This window comes from Xiphophorus hellerii, chromosome 1 (assembly GCF_003331165.1).
Source record: "Xiphophorus hellerii strain 12219 chromosome 1, Xiphophorus_hellerii-4.1, whole genome shotgun sequence".
Classification (NCBI taxonomy): Eukaryota; Metazoa; Chordata; class Actinopteri; order Cyprinodontiformes; family Poeciliidae; genus Xiphophorus; species Xiphophorus hellerii.
The window spans coordinates 26,909,585-26,928,603 of NC_045672.1; the positions used below are offsets into that span (position 1 = coordinate 26,909,585).

General features: G+C 36.8%; 1 protein-coding gene across 2 annotated transcripts; it reads left to right on the forward strand.

The window, feature by feature from the left end:
- Nucleotides 1-726: 726 nt before the first annotated feature.
- tfcp2 (transcription factor CP2) lies at nucleotides 727-18,203 on the forward strand. Of its 2 annotated transcripts, none has more exons than XM_032557311.1 (16): nucleotides 727-1,053; nucleotides 1,309-1,506; nucleotides 3,421-3,572; nucleotides 4,526-4,602; nucleotides 5,779-5,896; nucleotides 5,968-6,074; nucleotides 9,099-9,251; nucleotides 9,356-9,466; nucleotides 12,327-12,415; nucleotides 12,515-12,563; nucleotides 12,943-13,036; nucleotides 13,807-13,897; nucleotides 14,007-14,113; nucleotides 15,450-15,592; nucleotides 15,682-15,733; nucleotides 17,328-18,203. In XM_032557311.1, exons 2-16 carry the CDS (start codon nucleotides 1,385-1,387, stop codon nucleotides 17,363-17,365), a joined length of 1,503 nt encoding a protein of 500 aa, XP_032413202.1. In that variant the 5' UTR covers nucleotides 727-1,053; nucleotides 1,309-1,384; the 3' UTR covers nucleotides 17,366-18,203. The 2 variants fall into 2 exon arrangements, with proteins under 2 accessions (XP_032413202.1, XP_032413258.1); XM_032557367.1 differs by having other exon boundaries at nucleotides 5,779-5,884.
- The last annotated feature ends 816 nt before the right edge of the window (nucleotides 18,204-19,019 follow it).

The window sequence follows — 19,019 nt, forward strand, 5'->3', positions numbered from 1 at the left end:
TAAATCTATCAATCTTCCCATCAACTTCAAGTACTGTACTGACTAAATTACACTGAGGTTGATTCTACTTAAACATTTTGGAAAACAGTTGCACTGGATTTTATTTTGGAGCAATAGAGTAAAGAAAACATATAAATGTCTCAATTAATAGAACAAAACAAGATAGAATAGAAATAATGTGTAATGTTGCTCAGTGGGGGAATTCAGGTGTATTGGCGGCAAGTTGAAGCATATAGGTTTACACAAAAATAAAAAATATAAAAACAGAGGTACGAATAATATACAGTAAGGATAAATTTACAGCATTACAGCACTTTGAAATTATTAATAGCATAATCGGATTCAAAGAAATTGAATTTATCCAACTGAGAAGGATAAATTAAAAAATTTGCAAAATGGATAAAAACCGCAATTTAATAGAACTGAAAAAATCGCACAAGGATGTTATTTGAAATTATAAAAACTGTACAAGTAATAGGGATGTAAACACATAAGTTTGTTGAGAGTCTAACAGCTACCGGAAGGACGGACTTTTGATAATCCTTCTTCATCCACCCTGTTTGCCACAGAAAACGTTGTATTTATAGATTTCTTTTATTTAACAAACAGTGCACTACTTGTTGTAGGTCTGTCACATCTAATGTAACAAACTAGGGAAAAACCTAATATATACCATCACTTGTCCAGAAGGAGGCGGCAGTGAGCACAAACGTTCCTTTGCTCGCCCGGTCAGTTCCAGAAGAAAAAGAGGAGAAACAGGAAATTACGGCGGCTCCTTTCCGACGAAGCAAGATAAACAAACGACGTTATATTACATTATGTAATATTTAGAACTCTGGTTTATTTTTCTTCATCACTGACCGTATAGATATAGCCAGCAGCAGCAGACAGGTGAGGAGGACAGCCAGAAGCAAAGAAGAAGAGGAGCTAGCAGCATCTTCGCGTTGCTAAGCTAAGCTGCTCGTCATGTTTATTTTAGTGCGAATGAGCGCGACATGATCATGGCATGGAAGCATAGATGTATTTGAAGAAAGATACGTATTTAATTTAAAGGTAAGAGTTATTTGCAGTAAAAGTGTGGCGTTTGTTAGAGAAAAACAAGCAAAAATAATAATATTTTTTTGTGATTCGCTGTATTTTCTTTGGCTTTCTGGCAGAAAAACGTGACGAGTTCAACACCGTTAATTTTAATGCAAACCTGCTTCATTTTCTTTTATCATTTGTTATCCTCAACTGTTGCATGTTTTGTCGTGGCAGCATTTTCCCACGCCCATTAAATATTCATTTATTTAACTTTTTGTCCTGCAGACTTTTGAAGGTTGCAGGAAACGGGTGAAACCTTCGCTTCTTAAAGAAAAAAAATAAAAAACAGCGCAGCGTCAGCATGGCGTGGGCTCTGAAGCTGCCCCTCACGGACGAAGTGATCGAGTCCGGACTGGTCCAGGACTTTGATGCCAGTCTCTCCGGGATAGGGCAGGAGCTTGGTGCTGGGGCGTACAGTATGAGGTATGTTGAGGATAAAACCTCCATGCTGTTTTTGGTGTTAATGTTTATCTAAATGCTGCAGAAAATACTGGATTTTATTCTAGTAGAGCATCAACAAGAAGTTCACGTGTTTCAAAAATTTAATTCAAAGCAGTATATGTAAGTTTGTGACACAATGATGTATCTTAAGTGTTTATTTCTGTTCATTTTGTAATTTACAGCTCATGACTTATGAAAACAAAAAATCTAGTTTGTTAGAAAATAGAAAATAAGATAAGACCAGTTAAAAGTAATTTTTAATTAAGAAATTTTATATAGTGGACTATACAATCACGGAGAACACGACTGACTTGACAGTCGTTGCAGTTGGCGGAAAGTTGAGAGGAAGGAAAAAGTGTGGTAGAAAAGGGTAAGATTCAAAAGGCGTGGTTTAAGAAATGCCACACACAGATGTATCTAACTTTTGAATTGGGCACAAAATGGTCTTACCTGACTGAAGGAGAAAAATACTTTACTTCTTCCAAAGTCCTTTTTTTCAGGAGTAAATAAATTATGCATTTTATTTGAAAATGAAGGCTTAGAAAAAACAAACGTTATGGAGATTCTGCTTCATTTCATTTATTTATTTATTTTTTACAGTATTTCGGACTTGCCCACACTGCTAAAAGTACAAACACCTTCTTTAAAAACCACGGTATCTGTGCGCTTGATTAACCAACAAACTGGCCATATTTGCAGAATGCGGCAATTTATTTTATATCAGATTAATTGATTATTCAACAGAATAATGCATTGAATAATCAGTTACTAAAATAATCATTAGCTGCATCCCTAATTTAGTTTGCTTTGCTGTTTTTATTCTGTTATTAGTTTTAATTCTATTATTTTTATTCAAATTTCAATTACATAAGAAGTATCAATGTGAATTCTAAGTTTCACTGGATTGCATTAGTGCTCTACATTTCAGTATTGTATCTGGCTAATTGAATGGACCCTAACTACCAGTAATAATAACTAAAATGTATTTGCGGTAATTCCCCTTTGGGATCAATAAAGTATGTCCTGAATTTTAAGTGACGTATATTTTTAATTGATTAAGATCCCAAACCTCACAGAGAAGACTGGTGACGCTACGTAATGGGGGGAAAAAAGGAAAAAATGGGAATTAATCGTTATTGATGTTGACATCTCAAATTAATCAATAGTATTATGACCGCATGTTATTCAGATATTATGCAGCAACTATAATGTAGATATTACATTATTATTAGAAACATTTTCTGGGTGCATATTACTACAAAAACATTTTATAATATTGGTGAATTAGGCAATATTGAAATAATTTTGATAAATAAAGAATTAAAAAGTGTTTATATCTTTCAGCTTTAGACAATAGGAAACATGGACCCTAGTTAATTAGCACTTTTCAATTAAAAAGCTGCTTCTGGCAAATTAAACATCATCATTATTTTGTCTCTGGGATTTGCTGTTTTGATGAAACTCGTAGATAAAATCGATTCATCTAAAACTCAGTTTCAGATTCTCACACTTGAGACTTTCTTGATAAATACTTACATTTTCCTAATGTTTAGTCAGTTTTAGTTCACTTCAGTATTTTGCTTCGTGGGTGATGAATCCATCTGTTCCCTTAAGTGCCTGATTGTGGCCAGAATTCCTGTGTTGAGAGGAGCGGGGACTCCTGACCTGGAAACGTTGGTATTTAGTGGTGTTGCTCCCGGTTCTAGTTAACGAGCTGCACAGCAGGAGAACAACACGACTCATGATTCAGCCTAAAGCTCTCCTCCAGCAGCTCTGTCCTGTTTATAATTAATTCTATATCTATTATAAGATAATTACCGTTTAGGTTTGTTTTAGGAAAGAATGAATGTGAGGCGAGAGTTTTATTAACACTTTTCTCATGGCTTTCCTCTGCAGCGACGTGCTCGCCCTCCCCATCTTCAAACAGGAGGAGTCCAACTTACCTCCAGAAACTGAAAACAAGATCCTTCCCTTTCAGTATGTTTTGTGTGCACCTACCTCGCCAGCCATTAAACTGCACGACGAAACACTCACCTACCTCAACCAAGGTCAGTATCAGGATCCCAGAGATGCTACGGCTAAAGCAGCAGGGTCCAAACGTTTTGCCACGGGGTTCAAAACTGGCAAATTTTTGCTACTTTTAGTTTTATTGTATATTATTGAAGATCCAAATAATGAAAATTGAAATGAATGAATATGGAAAGAAAAACAGACAATGTGGGTCAGGAATTGTTTTTTATTTTGTTTTATTTTCAGGGGTCGAATAAAATTATTTCAAGGGGCACAAATGGCCCCCAAACCACACTTTGGTTCCTGCTGATCAAAGACAAAATAAAACTAATTAACTTGCTTTTCTCCAAAGCGCATGTTGAGATGGGAAGGGCAGAAAATATTTAGGAACGTGTAAGATTTGAGTTTTTTCTAAAAGACTTTAGTAAAGCATGCAGAAACAAATAATGTAGTAGTGAACATGCAGAGACAATCACCGTTTTTCTTCCCCCAAGTCTCATTTTTACTAGAAATCAGTTGTAAAAGCAGCACAAGGTGCGCCGCTACTCATATGTGTTGGTACTTCTTTAACAATTTCATAATTTGGCACTTCACAGCCACAAACTTCAATAGATTTCACAGGTACTTTATTTGATAAAACGCCACAAAATGGTGCATAATTTTGAAGTGATGCAATATTTTTGTTTATAAATAACATTTTCTTTAGAGTGTTTTACAATTTCATTTTCCATTTAAAGACAAAGTATCAGCCTATTTGGAAACATTTGTATAAATGAGCACACCCCAAAAAGCTAAGGTCAGGACAAAACATTTAAACTCCTGGCAAATAAACAAGGTGTAGTTGTCAATCTATAACCATGACTACTTGATCAATACCTGTAATTTTGCAATTTCTCACTTATAAGATTAAAATGAGGGAGAAATTGATATAATTTCCAAATATTTTGTAATTAATCCATTTTACTCCAGGCATCTCTGCTTGTCTTTGCAGGGCAATCCTATGAAATTCGAATGCTTGATAATCGGAAGATCGGGGAGCTTCCTGAAATCACTGGGAAAATGGTGAAGGTAGGACACAGGCACACCCACTAGAAGGAAACAAACGCACCCAGTAGAACCCTTTCATTCTATTGGCTGAGAGGTTGCTAGGCAACGGTACTTTTCTGTTTCAAGACGAGCAGAAAATGATTCACAAGTGAGCAGAAAGGTTTGGAAGCGGAGATTTGATTCGAGCAGAGAAAAGTTTTGAAAGGTTTGAGAGTGAATATTTGAAAGAGAGCAGAAGTTTTGAGTACAAGCGTTACAAGTTTTGAGAGGAAAGACATGAAGTCCTGCTTTCACACTGAAAATGTGTGTGTAGCGGGTGGCATCAATGAATTTCTATAGGTCATTCAGCCAGGTTTCAATGAGATCTTTTATTCCACAGTAACGCGGAACAACGCTGTCTACTAACATTTCTTTTCTTTGATTCAACAAAAGTCAACAACAACAAAAAAAGAAATCTCCTCACAAAAATCATAAACTAAAAACAAAAGGAGAAAAACGCCACCTGGTGGCCACAACAACACAATACAGTGGGACAGAGTTAAATAAACAGAGATAAAAAGTATAACTTAAAATAAAAACACATACCTGGGGGAGAAGAGTTGAAACAAACTAACCTTCTCTTCAACTCCCACTTCCTGCACTCCATCCCTAAATGTGAAAATAAAAACAATGTTCAACCGAGCTGTGCTGGACTAGCATCGGTTGTTTGTGGCAAAATAAAAAAAAGGAAATTATAAAAACCCACAATGACGGTCAAAACTGCAAAATAACCCACTAACAAGCAATAATAAACAACATATGGTAGAGACCTCAACATGAACAACATCCATACAAAAAAAACAAACATATATTGCAGCAGCGAACTTTCCTCTGACTTTCCCACAGCAGCGCGGAACAACGCTGTGAGGGAAAAGGGGGAAGTGGAGGAGCTACAAGGGCTGGAATGAACTATGGAAGCCCAGGAGACACAAACGAGGCAGAGTGCAGAAAGGCGACCCCCGCAGGCAAAAACAACAAATAAAAATAACTGAATAAGCTCAAATTCACAAATTTTCAATATAAAATTAGTTAGAAATAATAATTTAAAAAAGCACATTTGTAACTCTGTTGCATGTGCTCTCGAATTATGGCAGCAAAATTCCCCCATACGTCTCCTGTCAGCAGTTTTCTGAAAGCGTTTTTCTTTCTTAACCACAGAGCATCATCCGCGTCGTTTTCCACGACCGACGGCTCCAGTACACAGAACACCAGCAGCTGGAGGGCTGGCGCTGGAACAGACCCGGAGATCGGATTCTGGACTTGGGTACGGACCAGGGTGAGAAACCTAAAGTTGTCTTAAACTTCTTACATGAAGATTTGAGCCTTCCTTGTCTTGAATCCTTGCAGATATTCCCATGTCAGTGGGAATAATCGACCCGAGGGCTAACCCCACTCAGCTTAATACTGTGGAGTTTCTGTGGGACCCCTCAAAGAGAACATCCGTCTTTATCCAGGTAGCCCTTTACTTTACTTTGAGTTATTTCTGTTCATTAAACATCCGACATTCAACCTAATCAATGCAGAAATCCTTTGCATTATGTAGACAGAATAATGAGCGTTCAAGGTTGGGATAAAAAAGTTTTAGTTTCAAATGTTCTAAAGTTTTTTTACATAGTAAATTTTAGCAAAGGTAGCTAAAAACAAGACATTTTTCCCATTTTGTTACGACTGGTTCATAGTCATAACAAAACAGGAGACCATGCAGTGGTTAAAGCAGGCACATGCAGAGGGGGTTAGCGGAGGGGGCTTGAGCCCCTGCCCCTTTTATCCTTGATGCCCCTAGTGCCCGTTTTGAGTTGTTTTTGTTTTTAAAAAAACTTTTTTCAATTTTTTATTTTTTTATTTGTATGTCAGAAGGGCTGTTTGTGCCCCTCAGCAATGATATTTATCTAAATATAATAATTTAGCAAAATAAACTAGTCTGGCTGCCCTCAGTCTAATAATGACTCTCAGTTTCTTTGCCTCCATGTTGTTCAGACACCGGGTCCATGGTGAGGAGGAGGGGGGCGGATCTGTGTACTCTTTATACACTGGTTTGTGAATAAAAACGTAGGTCTGATGTTGACGTTAGAAAAACTGTTTCTATTTATATTTTCATAATTGTACTCGCAATAGCGGGAAAAAACCCGCCTCGCCCATAAACTCAGAAATGCTTCGGCTGCAGAGAAACTTCTGACTTTAACTTAATCATTCTGCTTAAGGCCCGCTTTGCTACAGGCAGCCTGAGTCGGTCCCACCGACAGATAGAAAGAATGTCTGTCTTTATATCAGACGTCCTGATATAAGACACGGTACCGACTGTCACTTCGAGTCGCGACGCAGCTCAAAGCCCCAGTACCACCTGGTACCACCTGGTACCACCTGCTCTCTGTTCGCTCTGCTTCTCCTTAACGTTTCTATCAGGCGGGTTAAAGCCACGGCTGACGAGATCTGGACTGGAGGTTCGCGGCTGTAGATAGAAGTTATTGCAGAACCTCAAGAGATAAAGGAAGATTCGGCCCATTTAGAGTCACAAAATAAACATCAAAGAAAATATTGTAGCAATAATTAGAACCGCAGCAAAAAGCCAAACATGCCACAATTAAATGAATCAAAATGTCCCCAAAGCATCGGCGGACTGACAGGGGCCACCGGGGGATTCCAGGTAGATTCCAGGTGGATTCCAGAGATGCGCATTGCAGCGGCTGTTCATGCAGGGCCGGCCCAAGGTAATATGGGGCCTTAGACAGAACCCACCCGTCCTACTAAGAACCTCAGCATCACTAACATGTTTAAATATAGATAAGGTGAATCTGTGAGAGGGAGACCAGGTTTATTGGCCGAGTTTAAAATCAATCACTGATTATTGGTTATTTGCTGTGATGTATTTGTGAACAAACACAAAGATTACACCATATTGTAGCCATGGTAACACAACAATCAAACTATCAAGATGATTCTTTAAACTTTTACAAAGTAAACTTCCTAATTAAATCCTAAATGTACTATTTATTTTTCTCAGCTGAATGCATTAAATAAAACTGAGTTTTCTTTGCCTTGATATCTCAGTCCTATAATTCTAGGTCTCAGATGTGCTAACATCAAACTATTATATAGAGTTTAACCCCTTTGAGCTTTTTTGATCTATAAATCAGTCTGCAGCCAGGTTGTTCTAGAGGTTAAATGGATATTATTAGGGCTTCATTAGTAAAATGGCAGCAAATCAGCTTATTTCATAACTTTATAACCTTTGACCTTCTCTCCTCTGGTCTGTTTAACAGCTACAGTCTCAGATCAACTCAGACCTCCAGGACTGTCAGCAGCAGAAACAGAAACTTTATAGCTGTTGGGGAAAATATAGACTATATTTGCTTTGCATTTCCCCACATGATGGCAATGATTAATTTTTGATTAATATGGGTTGTTGCTATGTTGTTGTACGGTGTTTTAATGTTCAATGTGCCCTTTTTTAACTTTGAGCCCCCGCCCCTCCAATGGTCTCTGCACGGCCCTGGGTTAGTGCATAAAAAGGGGTATTTATTAACAAAAACAACAATGGATTTTGGATGTTAGCATCAGTGGCGTAATGCAAATGCTTGGATGTGGTGTATGACTGCATATGGAAGTGTTGAAGTGCAAAAACAAAGACAAACGCAAATGTGCAAAAGGAGGGGAGCTGAGGCCTGGCAACAAAACACCACAAGCGGCAGAGTGGAAGGTGGAGACGGCCAGGTTCAAATACTGTGCGCTCCAAATCAACGGATCAGAAACACCTGCAAAGGGGAGGAGCACAAAGACAGACAAAAGCAACACCTGCAGCCCAGCCCTTAAGGCTAAGACCATAGCAGGGAATAATCTGGCAGTGGAGCTAGTACTTTTAAAAAATAAATAAATTTTAAGGAATTATTGACTTAAAGCGTTAACACATAAGTTAGATTTGTTTTCTTTCACGTATGCTAAGATATTTGCACTAGTTCACCACTAGACCAAAAATACTCGGTAAGATTTTGCATTTTTTTCAATGTGAGATTTATTTATTTATTCATATTGATTCGTCTCTGTTTGCTGTTCATGTGCTTTACAAAGCTAAATTATTTAAGATATTTTTAAGTTCACAATGGTGTAGGTCAGAGGTGTCCAAACTTGGGTCACTTTGTTTCAAAATGTTGCTATATTTAGTCAAGTTTAAGAATAAAAACTGATTTGGGTGCAACAAAGTTGGCTTTTCAGTAGAAGTCTCTTGGTTTGACCTTTTGTTTTTATAAAAACACAAATACTTTGTGATGTACTTTACATTTTCCTGTGTAATAAATTTATGTTGGCAACAATTTTGACCCTGATTACAAATTAAAAGTTGACGGGTCAAATTTGTTCCATTTTTGAATTGCACAAAATCAAAGGGCCACAAATGGCACTTTGAACACCGCTGGTGTAGAAAATGTCATCACTAAGTGTAGATATGAGACCATCACTGATAGTTTTGTATTTTTATTTTTCAGGTTCACTGCATAAGCACAGAGTTCACCATGCGCAAACACGGAGGAGAGAAAGGCGTCCCTTTCCGCATCCAGATCGACACGTTTAAGGAGAACGAGAGTGAAGAGTACACAGAGCATGTGCACTCCGCTTCCTGCCAGGTCAAAGTCTTCAAGGTTAGAGAGAAGGAGCAAAAAAAAAAAATGAAACGAGAGAGAGACTCACTCAACTGCAGCACATTAGTTTTAATGAACTATTGCACCTTCCTGACTCATTTCAGCCCAAAGGTGCAGACAGAAAACAAAAGACAGACAGAGAGAAGATGGAAAAGAGAGCGCCACAGGAGAAGGAAAAATATCAGCCGTCTTATGAAACTACGATTCTGACTGAGGTGAGCATGTTGGGGACGAGTTAAAGGCCCAAATGGAGAAATTCCTGATTTATACTGATGGATGAAGTGTCTGATAAGCATTACTGATTGGTGTCAGCTTTAATCTGCAGATATACTCCAACTGTTAATGTTTACACCAACATGGACAAATGATCAGAAATTAGAAGCAAAAAATCATCATATTCAGATATAGTGTCAGTAAAACATTTTTAGTGATTTAATCCAGTGTTTCCCAACCCTGGTGCTCAAGGCTCACTGTCCTACATGTTTTAAGGTTTCCCTGCTTTAATGTGCCTGATTCAGCTGATTGCAGTTCAGCAAACGCCTGTTAATCAGTCATCAATTGAAATCAGCTGGACTGAAGCAAGGTAATACCTGAAACATGCAGGGCAGTGTGCCTTGAGGATCAGGGTTGGGAAACACTGATTTAATCAAATATTTTGATTTTTTTAAAAATTTTATTAAATTTTGGAAAATCTCAACTTTAAAAAAAAAATTTTTCTAGGGTTTCTGTGGTTTTGTTTGACAAGCCTGTTTTAAATCTTCTATTTATTTGGTCTTTGAATTCAGAACAACTCTATGATGGAATATTTGGGCCATAATAAGATTTTGTTTTATAATTACAATAATAAAGTGCTAATATTACCAGAAAGTCATAATATTTGGAGAATAAGGTAGTAATTTTATGAAAACAAAAATGAGAACTATTTAGCATCTTGTGTCACCATACATTGGTATAGATTTTACAAACAATACTTAATAGAAATACTTAATCTTTTAGCACATCAGCATTAAATTATTATAAGTAGCAGGACTTTGAAATGGTTACGCCAACAGCCGTTCCTTTTTTGAAGAAACATCTGCAGTGCTGCTTGAAAGTTTGTGAACTAATTGAGTAGTTTGGATTTTTCTTTTTTTAACCATTATTTTCTCATGACCTGATTTTTTTTTTTTTTTATATGAAATGTCAGGTTTATGTTCATCGATTCCATTTGCTTGTTTTGAGGGAAATGTGTGAATTACAAGCAGATTAAATGAAACATGGAATCAGAGCATCTGCAAAAGTAAATGACCCACAGCTGCACTGGTAAAGACAATCAGGTAAAAGACTCAGGTGAAACACATGCGAGTGCTCGAGTAATCAATTAAGCAGACCAATCAAATGAGACATCCTTGGGAAAAGTTTTGAGTGCACAGGTTAAAAGGGAGAGGAAACCAACCAAACCACTGTTGTGTAAAGGCATAAAGACCAGATCAACAATGCTGAAAGGAAAGGAGACATCTGAGGACATCAGGAAGAAGGTGGTGACAGCCCATCAGTCTGGGGAAAGCTGTAAGACCATCTCCAAAAGATTCCAGCTTCATCCATCCACTGAGGGACAAATCATTTACAAATAGAGGGCACTAGGCATCACCGCAACTCTGCCCAGAAGTGGACGGCCGTCAAAACTTACACAAAGAATAATAATGCAGGTAAAGGCCAACCCACGCATCACCTCCAGAGAGTTGCAGACCTCTCTGTACATGTGTCTACAATCAGGCGAAACAGCAACAGACATGGCATTCATGGGAGAGTTGCTAGAAGGAGGCCGCTGCGCTCAAGAAAGAACAAAGCTGCCCGTTTAAACTTTGGCAAAAAGAGCACTTGGACAAACCAGAGGCTTTCTGGAAGTCCATTCTCTGGACGGATGAGTCCAAAATGTAATTATTTGGCCACAATCACAGGCGCCATGTTTGAAGAAAAGCAAACACTGCATTTAAAGAAAAGAACCTCCTCCCAACAGTGAAGCATGGTGGTGGAAATGTGAAAGTCTGGGCCTGCTTTTCTGCCTCCGGACCTGGATGACTCCATGTAATACAGGGAACCAACAATTCCCAGGACTATCAACAAATTCTTGACCAGAATCTCCTGCCAAATGCTGTGGCAAGATCTGAAACGGGCAGTACATGCCAGATGTCCCTCCTACCTCACTCAACTGGCAGAGTTCTGCATGGAGGAGTGGACAAAAATCCCAAAAAGCAGATGTGAGACACTCGTTTGTGGTTACAGAAGACGTTTAGTTGAAGTAATGACTGCAAAAGGAGGAGCCACAAGGTACGAACTGAAAGAGTTCACATACTTTTGCACTTGGCAGATTTTCTGTTTTTTGACAGATAAAATACTCTTGTTGAATAAATAATGAAAATGTATCTTTTTTTTCCTTTTCCCTTATTTTTAAGGTCTGCTTTACAATTTGAGATTTGGATGTTCATGTCACATGATTATTATAATTTTTCTTTAGAAAACAATGACCATGTTCGGGTGCTTCACAAACTTTCAAGCAGCTCTGTACATGAACTGAGCTGCTCACGTCAACTTATAATCAAGTTGTTTTCTCACTCAAACTATTTTTCTTGTAATTTTAAGACGTTTTTTCTGGTAAAATTGTGTGTTTTTGCTGCTAATAGTATGACTATATTCTCATAATTAAACAAAAATTCTCAGTCTTGTCCTTATACTCCGTCGTACAACTCACAGAAGGGATGATTGAAATAAAAGCCACTTTTTAAAGACATTTTCTGTCATTTCTAATAAAAATGGGAAATCTGGTATAGAGAAAAATTAATATATTTTCACCTAGCTTTACATGGACTCATCCTGGATAATGTTTTTAAATTTGGTTATTTAATAACAAAACATTATCTTTTCAGTGACTTTACAACTAATTACTTCACTGAATTTCAAAAGAAATTTAAATTTAGAGTTTTAAACTCTTAAAATGTAAAGGACATGGATAAATTCGTCATGGAGTAAAACGGACTTTTAAGTTTCTGGTTGTATTCGATGTTGTTCAGAGACTGAAGAGTTGCTCTCTTGCAGTGCTCTCCTTGGCCGGAGGTCACGTACGTCAGCAACTCTCCGTCTCCCGGCTTCAACAGCACACACAACAGCTTTCCTGTTGCTGAAGGGTAGGTAGGAGCGTCTCGCCGTTCCGGCCGCCGCCTGGTGAAGAATGAAATGTTCATTAAATGCAGAGATTTCATTTTTCTGTTTCTTGTTGTTTCTAGTAACGGATCACCGAGCCACCAGCCTGAGCCTGTTGTTCAGGTTGCAGATGTAAGTTGATGTTGATTTTGTTTATTAGATTAGAGAGCGGGTCTTAAAAGCACGAATGTGAAGCTGAGTTCAACACACTGTTGACATTTAAACATTAGCATTTTTAGTTTGAAAGAAGAAACTTTCAAACTAAGTTTGGAGGATAGTACCTCCATCCTAATTTTAAAATGACAAAAATATGAACAGACATCCTTCCTAAATATTTTTTCAAACAATATTGGCTAATTTAAATTCCTGCACAAGTAGCATTAATATTTCATAACTGTACGCAAGCACTGAAATCCTCTTCTTCTTTAATAAATACAGCATTACTAGCAGTAATTGGTGTTTTAAAAGCTAAGGTTGCATCCTTGGTGATCAGTCATTTTCTTTGTTTTAGAACTTGTTGCCCACGGCGACGCCACAAGACGCACAGCAGTGGCTCCATAGAAACCGCTTTTCACCTTTCTGTCGACTCTTCACCAACTTCTCAGGTACGATCAAATTTTAGAAAATAGTCACGACTTGAGTTGAGCACACTGATGTGATGATGATGATGCTACATTATTATTCATTGAACAACAAATGAGAATATTTTGTCTCACTGGAGTCAAACAATGAAACGAGCTGAATATGGAGCTACAACAATGTCCAAACATCAACCAGTTTAAAAATAAATACAAAGCTATGATATTCAGATTGTACTGGAAAGAAAGGAGTTGGCACAAATGAGTTTTTCCTGTTTAAAAACTCATATTTGTGTTACTGTTACCATTATTGGTAGCTTATTATGGTTATTTTACTACTATTATTATTATTATTTTTTCTTTTTTTTTTACATTTTATTTATTTTAAGACAGATTAAGAAGAATTTATTGGTGTAAATTGGTAATTATTCTGATGCTGCATGTCCAGTTATTTACAATTGTCATTAAATTGAGTGATAACTTCTTCCTACTCTTTTTAAAACAGAAAAGTAGTGGTAAACAAATTATTTTGCACATGTTTTTTCTGTCCCAATTCTTTTTTTTTTCTTTTTAAACCTGTTTGAAATAAATAAATCAAATAAAATTGAAGCTCTTGTTTGAAATTGGTTTAGAAAGAGCAGAGATTCAGTTTTCTATGATCTCTGATTTCTTTACTCACTTAGTTCTTTTTCGCTTTTCTTTGGCTGGACGGAAAGTTTTCAGACTTTTAATGGATTTGTGTTTTTTTCATGTTTTTTTTTTTCACAGCATGTAAACTTGTTGGGTTTTCTCCTCAGGAGCCGACCTGCTGAAGCTAACCAGAGAGGACGTTATCCAGATTTGTGGCCCAGCAGACGGTATAAGACTCTTCAACGCGCTAAAGGGACGGTGAGTCTCTTTAAAAGTTGCTCTCTTCTTTTTATTTAACTATTTTCACTTGGTGTTATCCAAAATGTATTTGCTTAAAAAAAATATTGTTGCTTTCTTGTGTTTGCAGTGTGGTCTGCCCGAGGTTGACCATCTACGTCTGCCAGGAGTCGCAGCAGGCGCGGGAGCACCAACCAAAACATGAAAATGGAGACGCTGCTGCCAACACGTTCTTTGGTGAGCACATGCTGACCGAGGCTCATAAATCAGGCCCTGAAACATAAAATGTGAATTAATTAAACGACTAATAAATCCGTTAGCTTGAGGAAGTGTATGTTATACCAGGGTTTTTATTTATTTATTTTTAAGTTTTTCTCCAAAAGTTAAGAAAAACCTACAACAAATCAATTTTCTGCATTTTGAAATTTAATTTTTTAGTAAAACCTGGGCTTCCTTCAGCATTTAGTCTTTGTTTTTCGGAATATTTCACCACATTGACACAGTTTGTTGCCTCTCAACCAATGATCTCTGGAAGATGTGTGTTATTTTATGGAGTACAATGACAACATAACAATTTATTTAGTTTATTTTCTTTCATTTTTAATCTTTCCAAACAAGAAACGCGTAATTCTAAAAAAACTAGTATAGAAATAGCAATGAAATGACACATCGGGAAGGATACGGATACCTTTTACTGTCTGTTGAACAAAAGCTTTTTATTTTGTAACTGTCTTATCTTTATAAGACAGTTACAAAGTCGGCCTTCTATCACCTGAAGAACATTTCCAGGATTAAAGGACTAATGTCTCAGCCAGATCTAGAGAAACTCGTCCATGCGTTCATCTTTAGTCGTATTGATTATTGCAACAGCGTCTTCACAGGTCTGTCCAACAAATCAATCAAACAGCTGCAGCTGATCCAGAATGCTGCTGCTCGCGTTCTCACTAAAACCAGGAAGATAGAGCACATAACACCAGTTCTAAAGTCCCTCCACTGGCTCCCTGTAGCTCAAAGAATAGACTTTAAAATACTGTTAGTTTATAAATCACTGAACGGCTTAGCACCACAATACATAAGATCTGCTGTTGTATCAACCTTCCAGACCTCTCAGGTCTTCCGGTTCTGGTCTGCTCTGCATCCCCAGAACCAGAACCAAACGAGGAGAAGCAGCTTTCAGCATCTATGCACCACAAATTTGGAACAAACTTCCAGAAAACTGTACAACAGCTGAAACACTGACTTCCTTTAAATCTCGACTAAAAGCCCACCTGTTTAGGATTGTATTTGAAACGTAATCAATAACAAATTTAATGATGGAACTTGACTTAATGTCGTGTTTTGATTGTTGATTCTATGTTGCATTGTGTTTCTGTGTTTGTAATGATGTAAAGCACTTTGAAATGCCTTGCTGCTGAAATGTGCTATACAAATAACATTTGATTGATTTATTTACTTAATCTGTACATGCATTTACGTTTAATCCCAATGTAGTAAAATGTTTCTAGACTTATTTTTTATAAATTGAGCGTTCAAATCCTATTTCTTCTCTGTTTTTGATTGTTTTTACCTGAAGTATATCACGCCATTTACCTGGAGGAACTCGCCGCCAGCGAACTCGCAGAGAAACTCGCTCAGCTCTTCAACATCTCACCCAGACAGATAAATCAGATCTTTAAACAGGGACCCACTGGTATCCATGTGCTGGTCAGCGATGAGGTAAAAAATACCACATAAACAAAATAACACGTATTAATCACAACAAACATTTCCTCCTGCAATAAATAAATTCCCTCTGTTCTTAATAGATGATTCAGAACTTCCAGGATGAAGTGTGTTTTGTTTTGGACACAATGAAAGGTAATTGATTTTTAAGTTTTGATTTAGTGTTTAGCTTTATTTTGCAGAAGTGAATTTTTCACAATTTCTCTCGTTTTTATGTGACAGACCAACGCAAAAAGGCCTAAGAGAAAGGATACGTGGGTTTTCTTTTTCTTGAAACTGAGTTTTTATTGGTTGTTTTCCATTTATAAAACACATGCAGAACCACAAAACTTACATAACAATAAAGAGAGTCGTAGTTACAGGGATGGAAGCAACTTTCAGATTTACTTTCCAATTTTTAAACCAGCATATATAATTTCAAAGACTACTTCACTGATTGTTTTCAATAAATCAAATCCATTTACACGTAGGTCTGTCACAATAATCAATTAATTGATTGATAAATTAAAACAAACTCGATTTCTATTTGCATAATTTGTTTTGTAGGACAATTTTGTTTAGAGACTTTATAACTGATTTTATTTGTTGTTTAGTTTATTTATTTTGGATATTTAAAGTCGATGCTCTCTGAGATTGTGTTACATTTTATTACATGAAAATGGTGTCAAAACAACAATATTATTGTTTATCGCGATAACTTCCGGGATAATTTATCATCGTGAGGTCTGGTTCGTTTTTGTAAAGTTCAGGTTACAGACTCGGGATGAATGTTAACGTTTACATTTTGTGGGTTTCCTCCATCAGAACCAACCAGTCTTTTAGCATCAGTGGGCCAAGTTGGAAACATTTATGAGTGACCGATTCTTTTTTTTTTTTTTGGCTGCATCGCTGAAGATTTTTAAGAAATATTTGTCCCTCGGGAATCTCTCCTAGCAATAATGACATGGTGGGTTGTTGGAATTTAAGACTCAAAATCGGTTACATTTTTCCCAGAACTACCTTCTGATAAATCTCGATTTTTATGCAGGACCAAAAAATGTGGGTATGATTTGCCTCTTTGTCCCCTCTAACACGCAGCAAATCTTTCAGGATACATGGATTTTCAGAGTTTATTTTTTACAATGAATGTGACATGCACATGGTTGCATTTGCAAGAACGTGAAAGCTAAAAATCAGACAAGATGTCTGTGACATATGGAAAAGATTCATGTTCATTGGGAAGTATGCACAAGCTTGTACTTTTTGCACTTTTTAAAATAAAGTAAAATATTTAAAATATTCCCAAAAGTAATTAACACCCTGAATGGTCACGTGCACTAAATTATATAATGGTTATATATATATAAATTTAACTGATTCTAAACGTCACCCTATTCATGTTTGTTATATGAATATATTTTTATTCTAATGTCCTAAAAAGAACTCCGTTTTGAATTTACAAATCAAGGAACAAAAAAGAAAAAACAGAAAATGTGGAATATCATTTCTGATATTATCGAGGTTTTTAAAAACATATATTGTGAAATCTTTTTTTTTTTTTTTGATATCGCCCACTGCAACTACAAATGCACTCAACACTTTTGAGATTTTTGTTCCATTTTGAAAGTTATGATCTTTTTTCTTTGTGTGTCTGTTGGTCTGTCACATAAAATATTCCCTGCAAAAAATCTGATTTAGTTGTTTAAATGGAGAAATTCAGTCTAAACTCGTGTGGTTCTTCTCTTTGCAGACAACACGAGCGACGGCTACCACATCATCTTAAAGTGAATCCCAGCCGGAGAATCGTGCGACCTTGTTTTATTATTTAGACCTGCTGCCGTCTGCCACACCAGACATTCACACACCTTGCTGTTTTCGGATCCGATGAGGTTCCCCTGACTAATGTGGCAGCTGGGAGGTCGGTGCAACCGAAGCACCTTTCGCCCTCCTTCCCCCCACCGTACCTTAACGTCCTTCCTTTGAGGAAGTGAAGTAATCGTCTCACATTTACCGTTTCATTTTGTGTCCTTCATGTTTCAGGAAAAGGTTTGCGTTGAGGTTTATAAACAGTAGTTTTGTTGCCTGGTGCTCAGTTGCCTTACATTTTTAGGAAACCCAACGTTGCTGCAACAATCCCACCTAAAACTGCAACCAGGTCGTCGAGGGAAACTGCTGGGACTTGGCAGTTCTGATTTAAAAAAAAAAAAAACTAAACAGATGAAGCTTGTGCTTCACAGGTTGTGTCCCTGGAGCATCTTGAAAGTTGAAAGACTGTTTATTATCAGTGGTCACCATGGCAACACTAGCCAGGTGTCTTCACAAGCTTTTCATACCAGTCGGCTAATTTACCCCAACATAATTTTTAAGTAGTAATTTGTTGTTTTAAGGTGCTTTTTCATAATGAATTATGCTTCCGAGTATTTTAAAAATAATCATATTTGCATCTCTGTTTTTTTTTTCCTTATTTTAGACATTGCCAACTCCAAATGCTTTTAAACGTTATTGCTTCATGTTGCCATGGGAAAACTCAACCCTTTGTACATTCAAGTTTTGACTTGATATTTTTTAGATGTCAGTTTTTGCTCCGACTCTTCAGCGTTATTAAAAATGATTACTAATGTACTGACACCTGTCTTGTTTTGTGATTTTGAGAAAACGTCCAAATAACCACTCAAACACAAAATCTTACCAAGTATTTGTGGTGTAGTTTGAAGTGCAAATATCTTAGTACACTTGAAATAAGATAAAGCTAACTAGGGAGCTTATTTTAAATCAATCATTTTTTAATAGTTATGATAAACTTCTAGCTTCATTGGCAGGTTAATTATAGACCAATAATAAATGGTAAAATGTTGTGTTTTTGCAGCGCAATCTCTTTAGTGAGATTCTTTTTCCAATTTGATGTGCCACAAATTCAGGAGACATCTTCAGAAGATTCACATTCAAGCTTTGTGGTTTACCCATAATGCTTTGCAGCAGCCAGCTTCGCTTGGTTCTTCGTTTGGATGATGGAGGCTGAGACTGGCCACCTTACGGAGGATGTTCTCATGTTCGTGATCCGCATGTCATGACAATAATTTGTCGTTAGCATTTATATTTAGAACTAAACTAACCGAAGTCTTAAAGTAGCTTGAAGCTAAATATTTATTTAGCAAACTATTACAGTTAGTAAACATAAATATTTAGTTTGAGGCAAATTACCATACACACTATCTTGCTTTAAACTAAATATTTAGTAAGCATGCTAAATGTTTAGTTTGCTAATTAGCAATGATAAAAATTGTAGCATGATCAACAATTCATGTGAATGGAAATTAGCAGTACCAACCTTTTATTTTGGTAGTCCACTTCCACTTTTTGGCAAGTAAATGTGCATATTATCTTAATAGTCAGCTTCAAACTATTTACCTCCAAGTCTAATATTTAGTTAGCGAGCTAAATA

Excerpts from the sequence above, each read along its gene's own strand:
- tfcp2 (XM_032557311.1), top strand. The coding sequence starts at position 1,385 with ATGGCGTGGGCTCTGAAGCTGCCCCTCACGGACGAAGTGATCGAGTCC. Across the intron at positions 12,416-12,514 it reads AGCTTTCCTGTTGCTGAAGG|TAACGGATCACCGAGCCACC; the intron begins GTAGGTAGGAGC and ends TGTTGTTTCTAG. Across the intron at positions 14,114-15,449 it reads TGCTGCCAACACGTTCTTTG|TATATCACGCCATTTACCTG; the intron begins GTGAGCACATGC and ends TTTTACCTGAAG.